Source organism: Ovis canadensis, chromosome 3, assembly GCF_042477335.2.
Source record: "Ovis canadensis isolate MfBH-ARS-UI-01 breed Bighorn chromosome 3, ARS-UI_OviCan_v2, whole genome shotgun sequence".
Classification (NCBI taxonomy): Eukaryota; Metazoa; Chordata; class Mammalia; order Artiodactyla; family Bovidae; genus Ovis; species Ovis canadensis.
Window position 1 is genome coordinate 57,638,011 of NC_091247.1, and position 11,698 is coordinate 57,649,708.

General features: G+C 50.2%; 1 protein-coding gene across 1 annotated transcript; it reads left to right on the forward strand.

The window, feature by feature from the left end:
* The first annotated feature begins 3,774 nt into the window (after nucleotides 1-3,774).
* Nucleotides 3,775-8,169, forward strand: LOC138436871 (antimicrobial peptide NK-lysin-like). Its single transcript, XM_069583173.1, has 5 exons — nucleotides 3,775-3,826; nucleotides 4,783-4,886; nucleotides 5,359-5,460; nucleotides 6,858-7,026; nucleotides 7,997-8,169. The coding sequence occupies exons 1-5, from the start codon at nucleotides 3,775-3,777 to the stop codon at nucleotides 8,005-8,007; spliced, it is 438 nt and encodes a 145-aa protein (XP_069439274.1). The 3' UTR covers nucleotides 8,008-8,169.
* Nucleotides 8,170-11,698: the final 3,529 nt, after the last annotated feature.

Sequence of the window (11,698 nt, forward strand, 5' to 3'; positions counted from 1 at the left end):
GGTGACTGCAGCATGAAATTAAAAGATGCTTACTCCTTAGAAGGAAAGTTATGACCAACCTAGACAGTATATTAAAAAGCAGAGACATTACTTTGCTAACAAAGGTCCATCTAGTCAAGACTATGGTTTTTCCAGTGGCCATGTATGGATGTCAGAGTTGGACTATAAAGAAAGCTGAGCGTTGAAGAATTGACGCTTTTGAACTGTGATGTTGGAGAAAACTCTTGAGAGTCCCTTGGACTGCAAGGAGATCCAACCCGTCCATCCTTAAGCAAATCAGTCCTGAATATTCATTAGAAGGACTGAAGCTGAGACGCCAATACTTTGACCACCTGATGTGAAGAGCTGACTCATTTGAAAGACCCTGATGCTGGGAGAGATTGACGGTAGGAGGAGAAGGGGACAACAGAGGATGAGATGGTTGGATGGCATCACTGACTCAATGGGCATGAGTTTGGGTGAACTCCAGGAGCTGGTGATGGACAGGGAGGCCTGGTGTGTTGCAGTCCATGGGGTCACAAAGAGTCGGACATGAGTGAGCACTGGACTGAACTGAACATAGAGATTCAATATTTCTATAAATTTCAGAATGATCCTCACTATGAGTCTAGTGTCATCTGTCATCTGTCAATATTCCTATAAATCTGCTTGGTGAACTTATAAGTAGTCTCATTTATTGTTTATTTCTTATCTGAGTAAAGTGTTTTCAATAAAAAATAAAAATAAGAGATCAAAAGTGCTGAAAATGCTTAAATTCCTTGCTCTTTAGTCTGACATTCAGTGGCTTCCATACAGGTAGGAATAAAGATGGTGTGTTTCTATGTGTGTGTGTGAATTAAGAGTATCTGAAAGTGTGTGGCTGTGAATTAGTGTGAAGATACATGAATATGTGGGTGTCCAGGAGGGTGTGTGTGAGTGTGTCAATTTGTGAGTGCTTTGGAGAGTGTGTGACTGTCAGTTCGTGTAACTCTGTGTAAGTGTGTGACATGAGTTAGCGTGAGTGTGTCTGCTTCTCCGGGGTTGGGGTGAACAACCTGAAAGGACTCAGGGGATCCCCACCCTTCTCAGTTCAGTGCAGTTCATCGTAGGCTGCAGCACTGTGAGTGCTTGCCCCATTCTCGACTCTTCAAAAGGAAAAGAAGTGGAGTGAGGAGGACCCCAGCTCTTCTCCTCACAGAGAGGACAGTCAGGGTTCTGCCCCCGACAGTCAATCACAGTTGCAGAGAGTCAGTTACCATCTGCGGTGGCGCACGTCTGTCTGTCTCTTTCTTGTTTTCATGAAGATTGCTGCTTGGGCTCCAGAAGCTGCTAGGCCAGTGGCCTTCCTGGTCACACAGGCCTGAGAAGGTGGCTGGATCAGCTACCATCACTCAGTCCCTCAAATCCTTCTTGATCAAAAGATTTTGTGGCCAAAGTTGTTGGGAAAGACTGAGAACTCAGTTCAGGATCCACAGCCCACCCTATCATGGTAAAGGTGCTGAGAAGTCCCATGGCAAGCACCTAAACCTGTGGAATCTTCTAGCCCTGCATTTTCACATGAGGACTGGAGCCCCACCTCCCACTCCCCTTGACAGCACCTATTAATCTCCCACAGAACCAGCATTTACAGAACCCATGTTGGGGTTATCCTCTAGTTCACATTAACAGCCTATACGTGCCAGCACATCTCAGGCTACCAAGCTTCCTCAGACATACAAACACGCCGCCTTGGGGCCCTCCGAGGAGACAACACTAAATACATTTTTACAGATAAGGGGCCAAGGCAGCTAAGAGATGGAGTATCTTGCTTAAGGCACCCCCAGTTCATAAGAGGCTAGCCTGCCTTGGGACTCCATCCTTTTTGTTCTCAGTAGAAGCTCAGTGGAGAGCTTAGCCTTGCATGGGCTCAGGAAACATGCAGCATTTTAATATTTTATTTATATTTATTTTTATTTATTTGCCTGTGCTGAGTCTTAGTTGCAGCATGTGGGATCTAGTTCCCAGACCAGGGCTCAAACCTGCCCCCTCCTGCACTGGGACCATGGAGTCTTAGCCACTGGACCACGAGGGAGGTCCCAACATACAACATTTTAGAGGAAGAGGCTCAGCTGATGCCTGGGACTCAGACATTGATGGGATTCCTAGGGAGGTGGGAGGAGGTGGCTTATTAGAGATAACACTAAAGGGGGGTTGGGATTCCCCCCTAATTCAGTGGTAAAGAATCCACCTGCAGTACAGGAGAGGCAGGAGACGCAGGCTTGATCCCTGGGTCGGGAAGATCCCCTGGAGGAGGCCATGGCAACCCACTCCAGTGTTCTTGCCCAGAGAATCCCAAGGAAATAGGAGCCTGGTGGGCTGCAGTCCGTGGGGCCACAGAGAGTCAGACACCGCTGAAGCGGCGGAGCAAGCACGCACAGGGGGATTGAGGGTGGGAGGTGCTGAAGGGGGTGCTGATTTGTCCTGGCTGGACACCTCTGCCACTCCAGCAGCTGGAGGTGAAAGGCCTGAAGGAGACGGAAGGGGGCTTCTCGTCCCTACAATGCCTCCTGTCAGCCCTGTGGCTCCTGTCAGTCCCTCCTGTTCACTCAGTTTCCTCATCTGAACCATGGAGAAGTTGACTTAAGGTTGTCAGACAAACTATGGCATGCCCAGCTTAATTTGAATTTCAGGTAAACAGCAAATAGTTTTCAGTGTAAGTATATTCCATGCAGTATTCGGGACATACGGATACTAAGAAATTAATTTTATCTAATATTCAAATTTAACTGGATGAAAGTGAAAGTGAAGTCTCTCAGTCATGTCTGACTCTTTGTGACCCCATGGACTGTAGCCTACTAGGCTCCTCTGTCCATGGGATTTTCCAGGCAAGAATACAGGAGGTGGTTGCCATTTCCTTCTCCAGGGGATCTTCCCAACCCAGGGATCGAACCTTGGGTCTCCCGTATTGCGGGCAGATGCTTTAGCATCTGAGCCACGAGGGAAGCTCAAATTTAACTGGGTAGCCTGTATTTTTCTTACATATGAGGGCCAATGGCCTTTATGACACAGATGACTATTCAGAGGCCCGAAAGTTGGGACCAGACCCCTGGCTGGGGCTCCCGTCCTTTCCACTGGTTGTCTCTTCCCATCAGCCAGGTCACAGCCAGGCTGGGCTGAACCCAGCTCTGAGGGAAAGGCCTGGCCTCCTTGATGATGGTGAGAAGGCTGGTGTGGGTCTAGGGGACCCAGGGTGCCCATGCAGCTCATGATCAGGGTCCATGAAGTTGGAGAATGCAGGGCTGGGAGGAGGAGCTGTCAGGATCTGCTCTGAGGGCACCTTTTTCTACACCTGAATCAGGTAGTGCTACACTGGCTTAAATGGCTGGAAGGAGACCCAGGATATGAGAAGGATGATGTAGCGACACCAGCCCGGACCTCTGGGGTGGGAGGAAGAGATGAGGCAGGGGGCACAGATGCTCACCTGGCCGAGGGCCCTACCCTACCCCTCGGTAGTGGGGACTTCTCCTCCCGTTACCACATCAGGGCAGGGTGGGCCTCACGGCGGCCAATGCTCTCCATCAACACCCGGCTCTGCTCAGATAGTTCTAGTACTGGGCAGGGCGGGTGGAGAGGGGTGTGTGGAAGCTCTGAGGTACACTCCTCCTCCCACTTCTCCACAGACTGGCACTTTTTTTGTGGTAAACCCAGTGACATGGGAGATGGCTGATAAGAGGAAAAGGACCCTGCCTGGTCAGATTGCCGAGTTCCCAGACTCTATAAAACAGGCTGTGGAGGGAGGCTGGGCAGCTGCCCACCATGACCTCTTGGGCCGTTCTGCTCATCGCCTCGGTGCTCCTGGTCGCCCCAGGTGAGGATGTTCCCTCAGGGTAGATCCCGACAGCTGCTTCTCCTCCCAGCCCTGCTGTCTCAGGCTTTGTGGACCCAAGGTCACCTCTGGTCCCACAGCCTTCTCACCATCACCACAGAGGCTGGGCCTTACCCTCAGAGCCAGGTTTAGCCCGGCCTGGCAGTGACCTGGCCAATGGGGAGAGAGAGCCAGTGGGAAAGAAGGGAGCCCCAGCCAGGGGTCTGGTCCCACCTCTCCTGCTCAGGCTATGGGGCCCAGGGGGCTCCCTTTCTCTTCCTGGGCCGCTGGCTCTTCGTCTGCGTCATGAAGATCTCTGACCCACCAGTGCGTCTGAGGTTTCTTCTGGCCCACGATGGCCAGGGGATGACAGGGTATCTGAGTGAATGGGGACCTCTCACTGTTCCAGACTCCCTCCCTTGTCCCCACACCTCCTCTCTCCCAGTGCCCGGGCTCACTGTAAGTTCTAATGGCTTAGCTGAGCGTAAGGACCCTTCTGGAGGGGAGAGCTGGCTGGGCTGGGCCATCTGACATGAGGTATTTTTTGTTTTTTTGTTTTTTGAGAAAAGAGAAAAAGAAAAGCAATCCCTTGAAAGAAGATGAGGGAAGTTTCCTTTTAGATGGGCCCCAAATCTCTGTGTGTGTGTGAGAGAGAGACATACACATAAAGAGTCAGACAGACAAGACGGAGAAACAGAGAGACAGAGAGAGTGGTGCAATGGTGATGGCTGGGGGGACTTATCCTCTTTGCTCTCCGAGGAACTTGAGAGTGTATGTTTCTCCTGACAGTGGGTCAGAGCAGCCCCAGGGCAGAGCAGGGCAGGAGGCCCCCAGGTCCCCTCACAAGGCCGCCTCCCCGTCCTGGGCACCAGCTGCCTCCTGGGCTCTCCCCAGCCAGAAGCAGTGACTTCTCCTCTCCCTCTGTCTGTGGAGGGCTGCTGATGCTGTTTCTTCCCCAGGGCTGGCCTTTTCCGGTCTGACTCCTGAGTGTCACGACCAGGCGACGGCCCATCTGAGCGATGGAGACGAGTTGTGCCAGGGCCTGGCCCCGGAGGATCCCCAGGTACGCGGATGGCTTCCTGCTGCCCCCCTACCGTCCCTCTCCTTCCTCTCCTCCCTGGGCAGTGCCAGGGGCGAGGGTCTGGAGACCGAACTGGTCAGGGGCTGGGGAGGCAGGGCGGGAGCTGAAGAGGCTGGTTTTGTTCACACTGGTGCCTGACTACGGGGTAGGGGCTGCACTGGTGGCTGGGCCCTCCCCAAGAGCCTCCTCCTTGTCTGACGGTAGAACAGCAGAGGGGCAGATGCTGGGCTGGGGAGGGTGCTGTGGGTGTGGGGGCAGGTCGTGGGGTCTCTCAGCCTCTCTAAGACAGGCAGAGAGATGGGCAGGGGCCAGCCAGTCTGGCTCAGGTCCTCATATGGACAGATAGGTCATGGGTCATCCTACTGGCTGGAAAGCTCCCAGGGGACCCTTCCTGGTGCCCTTCCAAGGTTGGGGTGTCTGAGAGACCACTCTGAGGGACTTCCTTTTCTAATAGGGTGACCTGGCGCTCCAAGGAGAGGAGGTGAACCCTTTCTGTGATCTTTGTCAGGAGATAATGCAGATGTTGGAGTACATGGTGGGAAATAAGCCCAGCAAGGTGAGACGGGAGGCTTGTGGAGCCTGGTGGGTGGAGAGGTGCCCCTGAGGGGGTGGGGAGGGTGGGGGATGGTGAGGAGGGCTGCCAGAATGGCTGACAGTCTGTGGGCTCCTCAAATGTGTGCCAATGGACTTTGGAGAATTCCCTCAACTTGTGGCACTCTGGGAGTATGAAAGTGGGAGGAAGGGTGTGTGGTTTCCATCAAGTTCTCGAAGGGAGCCTGTCCCCAGAGCAGGTAGGGACCTCCCATTCATGTCCAGGATATGGCTCTAGGAGGTTGGTTCCAGATCAAGCCTGAGTCAGGAAAGGTAAGTCCCAGGTTCTCCACATCTGAGCTGTATGGTTTGGCCACGTCATAAACACTTTGTGAGCATCAGTTTTCTTACCTAGGCAATCCAAGTTGCCTAGGACTTTTTTTAAACAGACGATTTTATTAATGTATTTATTTGACTGTGCTGGGTCTTGGTTGCCTCTCAGACTTTCTCTCTAGCTGCTCTGAGTGGGGGCTACTCTGTCACTGGGGTGCTCAGGCTTCTCACTGTGGTGGCTCCTCCTGTCGCGGAGCGCTGGCTCTTGGCATGCAGCCTCAGTAGCTGAGACGCGTGGGCTCAGCAGTTGTGGTTCCCGGGCTCTAGAGCACAGGCTCAGTGGTCGTGGCGCACCAGCTTCCTTGCTCCCCAGCATGTGGGGTCTTCCTGGATCTCAGGTCCTCTCCTGCACTGGCAGGCGGATTCTTCGCCATGAGCCACCAGGGAAATCCTGCCTAGGTCTTTTAAAGGAGCCGAAAAGTAGGATGTACTTAGCTCCAGCTTAATCCTTAAGAAGTGGATGTATCATCACAAGAATCATAGTTTCACTCTCCCCCAGCCCCCCTTAGCTCCCTCGACCTGCTCAGCCCTCTGTCTTCATCCCGGGATCCTCAGATTTATCCTCTTCCACTGGGATGGCAGGATAAGATATTCCAAAATCAATGAACCAAGGCTTCAAGTTCAGATTCCCTCCTAACCCACTGCACCCCGCCCCCCCCCCGCCCCCAACCCAGCACCAGTCAGGCCCTGGACCCAGAAGCTATGTAGGCAGATCCTTTAAAGTGGGTCTGGGCACCACTCTCCACCAGAAGACAGGGCCCAGTTATATAGGAGCTGAGAATCGGCAGGACCAATTGTCTTTTCCGGAACCCCTGCTGGTCAGGTTTGGGCCAGGACTCAGGGATGAGGAATAGGGGCTGAGACCTGTCTCTCCAGTCCCCGCTCGGGTGGCCACCAGGCACCAGCTCCCTGGCCACTGGTCCCATTGCCAGACCCATCTGGGGACCAAAGCTGCCAGGGCCTGCAGAAAGGCAATGCCAGGCAGGGTTCACCTGAGGCCTGTTTCCTACCACGGCGCTGCTGCTCCAGAATGTCATCATCCGTGCCACCTCCAAGGTGTGCAGAAAGATGGGGCTGCTGAGAAGGTGTTGCAACAAGATCATGAAGAAGTTTCTCCACCGCATCTCTGCAGACATCATAGCTAGGAAGAAGCCTCAGGCCATCTGTGTGGACATCATGCTGTGCAAACGCAAGGCAGGTACGTGCAGAGGGAATAGCAGGGAGTTATTTCCTGACAGCCTCCCCATGAATGTGCAATAGAGTTTAAAATCACAGGAAGGCACCTGTCAGAGAGAACTTCCTAAGCAGCTCACACCTGCCCCTCCCAGCTTTCTTGCCACATGGCACATGACTCCAACCACTCCCAACAGGAACTGTGTGGAGCAGATGGGTAGGTGGACTTTGGCTCCTACCAAAGTCCTTTCTCAAACATTTGAGAAAAACTCCTAACAGCCTGAGGCAACACCCCCCCCCCCGACCCCCGCCGCTCCCCATGCTCCCGCAAACAGTCCTAGAGTAAAATCAGGTCCCCATTTCTCCTCAGCTGTGTGACCTTGGGCAAGTAGCTTAACCTATTTGAGCTTGAGTTTTCTCACCTGTGAAAGGGGGATAATGACTCCTGTTTCTGAGGTTGGGGTGAGGACTGAATAAGACCATCATGTATGACAAGGTTGACGCCAAGGAAATGGCCTGAGACTAAGATACTGGAGACATCAGAGCCCTGATCAAACTCCAACCTCCCAGCCCAGCCCTGACCCCAGAATGGGAACCAAGGCCACATCCTTCTCCATGTCACAGGGCCCTAAGAGCTGGGGCTGGAGGAATCTCATGGGGTTGGGGGAGGGCTAGGGCTGCCCAGGCCATGCCTGGAGATTTCAGGCAATTGGCTACAAGAGATGGGCCAGGGAAGGGATCCTCAGTTTAGGTCTGGCAGCTCATCCACTCTCACTGATGCTTTGCAGCCTGATGCTTGCAGATCGCCCATTAGTATGAGGTCCCCACCATTTCCTGTGGCTTTTATCTTCAAAGCCCCACCACCCACACAGGCTCCTGAAGGGCTTCCAGGAGGGGACAGTGCATGTGTACCACAAGAACAGGTGGCTCTAAGTCCCCATCCCCTCTAGAGACCCCACACACCTGCCCATTGCTGTCTCTTCTCTCCACTCCAGGTCTCATCTGAGCCGCTGGGTCCCCCAACCGCACCCTGGGGAAGAAGCACAGAAACTCCAGCATCCTCCATCGGCTCCTTCCTTCCTGAATCCAGGAGTCTTCCCTCTAGTTTCTCTTATCTAACTCCTTCCACTGCCTTCCCCGCTCAGGAGAATAAAATATCAAGCAAGAATTTTTGCAGCTTCTTTTCCTTTGCTGGGTTTCAGAGGAGGGGCACGCTCATCTGACTCACGAGTTCATTCAATAAACATACCACCTATGATTCTAGATGTTAGGGATTTAGCAGTGAACAAGACAACTTAGCAGCTCTCACACATATGGTCATGAAATACTTACTGTGCTGCATGTCACTCCAAGCACCTGGAGCACACCACGAATACACCCCCAGGAGCTCTCAGACCAGCTGGGGAAACCAGCCGGGTTAGGGTTTTGTTGTTGTTCAGTCGATCAGTTGTGTTCGACTCTGACATCGCACGGACTGCAGCATGCCAGGCTTCCCTGTCCTTCACTATATTCTGGAGCTTGCTCAACTCATGTCCATTGAATCAGTGATGTCATCCAACCATCTCATCCTCTGTCATCCCCTTCTCCTCCTGCCCTCAGTCTTTCCCAGCATCAGGGTCTTTTCTAATAAGTTGGCTCTTTGCATCAGGTGGTCAAAGTATTAGAGCTTCAGCTTCAGCATCAGTCCTTCCAATGAAAATTCAGAGGTGGTTTCCTTTCAGATTGACTGGTTGGATGTCCAAGGGATTCTCAAGAGTCTTCTCCAGCACCACTATTTGAAAGCATCAGTTCTTCAGTGCTCAGTCTTCTCTATGGTTCAACTCTCACATCTGTACACGAGTACTGGAAAAACCACAGCTTTAACTATACGGACCTTTGTCAGCAAAGTGATGTCTCTGCTTTTTAAGATGCTAAGTTGGTCATAGATTTTCTTTCAAGGAGCAAGCATCTTTTAATTTCACGGCTGCAGTCACTGTCCTCAGTGATTTTGGAGCCCAAGAAAATAAAGTCTGTCACTGTTTCCATTTTTTTCCTCATCTATTTGCCATGAAGTGATGAGACCAGATGCCATGATCTCAATTTTTTGAATGTTACTTTTCAAGCCAGGTTTTTCACTCTTAGGGTTAGAGTTCTTCTGGATATTAGGAACTGAAACTTAGCCTTTTACTTCACAGAAGGCAGCCTTCTCCTTTTTTTTTTTTTTTGGCTGTGCCTTGAGTTTGGGTGAACTCCGGGAGCTGGTGATGGACAGGGAAGCCTAGGGTGCTGCGGTTCATGGGGTCACAAAGAGTCAGACATGACTGAACGACTGAACTGAACTGAACTGAGGCTTGCAGGATTTTAGTTTCCCAACCAGGGTTCAAACCCGTGCCCCCTGCAGTGCAAGCACAGAGTCCTAATCACTGGGCCTCCAGGGAATTCCCAGGCAGCCTTTTTTTGCTGTTTTGGGGGGAGTGTATTATTTAGGGCACTTTTGCCCTCCAGCAACTGAAGTTTTAGCTCATTCTGGCTTAAATAAAAAAAGGTAATTTAATAGCACCAATACTTAACCAGTCCACGGAGCTTCAGGCACAGAATGATCCAGAAATCTGTGGTGTCACCAGAGCTTCGTTCCTGCGGTCCTACCATTTTCTTTCTTCTTCCCACCTCTGTATACTAAAAGTGACCTCGGGCCAGCTTCCTTCTTGGCAGCGGGAATGGCTGCACTATATCAAAACTTGTCATTTTTCCAGGGTGTCAATAGGAGACAGAGAGTTCTTTAGTAGCCTCTCTTTTAGTAGCTCCCTTGGAAGGGAAAAGAAACTTCTTTCCCAGAAATCCCATCAGACGTCTCCCCGTTTTTATCCACAAAGGGGTCAGCTGCCCATCTTGAACCAACCAGTGTGTCCAGGGGCATGGCATACAATGGTTAGCATAAGCCAAGTCAGGGTACATCCCTGTGGCTGAGATGGAGTCCAATCCACCCAAATCATTTGGTTGAGAATGGACATGAAAATTTGGGAAGAGATTGAGGCTCAAAGAGGGGAAAATAAAGAGTTCAATCAGAAAAAGAGTTCAAATGATGAAATCTGGGGCAATTTGAGTATCAAAAAAGACAATGACAATAATAGATTATAACCCACTGAATAAGTTAGAATCCATGAAAGTGAAAGTCTCTTAGTCATGTCTGACTCTTTGTGACCCCATGGACTGCAGCCCGCCAATCTCCTATGTTCGTCTAGGCAAGAATACTGGAGTGGGTAGCCTATCCCTTCTCCAGGGGATCTTCCTGACCCAGGACTCGAACGGGAGTCTCCTGCATTGCAGGAGGATCCTTTACCAGCTGAGCTCCCAGGGAAGCCCAATGACGTCATAGAAATAATAAATTAATAAGCAAGGGAAAATGGAAAGTGTTACCCTATAGTAGAATGCCAATGAATAAATGTAGACATAGTTATAAAGTCTATCTCACAAAATATTTATTAATTAGACTTTTTTTTTTTTGGCCGCACCATGCAGCTTGAGGGATCTCAGTTCCTAAACAAGAGATAGAACCCCCACCCTCAGCAATGAAAGAATGGAGTCCATTGGAATTAATTAATTAATTAATTAATTAATTTCTGGGTTTTTCTTGGCAGTCCAGTGGTTAAGACTCAGCACTTTCACTCCAGTGGGCCTGAGTTCGATCCCTGGTCAGGGAAATAGGATCCTGCAAACCTTGAGGCATGGCCAAGGAAAGAAAGCAACGTCCATTATTAGTTACCTTGACAGCAGAGAAACTTAGCAGACAGGGGATGCTACTAATGGACAAGTCAACATCATGGGGTTCATGATGCAACGCAATGAAAAGAATGTATAACTCATTTCTGACAATAAGCCTAAATCATTGGGAAAGATCAGACGAGCTCAAACTGATATTTTACATAGTAGCTGCCCTATACTTTTCAAAAATGCCAAGATCAAGAAAGACAAGGAAAGACTGAAGAACTGCTTCAGATCAAAGGAAACTAAGAAATACATTGATCTAATTGCAATACATGATCTTGTTCGGGATCCAGACCTATAAAAGACACTGTTGGGGACAAGCTACAAAATGTGACTGGAGTCTGTGATGCTAATATTGTGTTAATGTTAGTTTTCTGATTTTGATGGTTGTACTGTTATGTGTGAGATTGTCCTTGTAAGGAAATACACACTGAAGTATCAAGAGGGGATGTAAGGCACCATTTTCTACAATTTACTGTCAAATGATTTAGAAGCAATCGTGATATGTTCACATAGAAAAGGGGCTTCCTTTGTGGCTCAGTGGTAAAGAACTTCCCTGCCAATGCAGGAAATGTGGGTTCAGTCCCTGGGTTGGGAAAATCCACTGGAGAAGGAAATGACAACCCCACTCCAGCATTCTTGCCTGCAAAATCCTATGGACAGAGGAACCAGGAGGGCTACAGTCCATGAGGTTGCAAAAGAGTCAGACACCACTTAGCGACGGAACAACAACAACAGCACACAGAAAGACACATACCACATACCTAAGGCAAAATGCGAACAGTGGGAATACGGTTAAGGTTAACAGAAACTCTTTGTACTAGTCTTGCAACTTTTCTCTAAATTTGAAATTATTTAAAGGTGAAAATAAATGACTTGTAGACATTTGGCCTTAGCATAGATGCATAGATGCATAAATGCATAGATGGTGTTAAGGGTGTCATCAAAAAGAC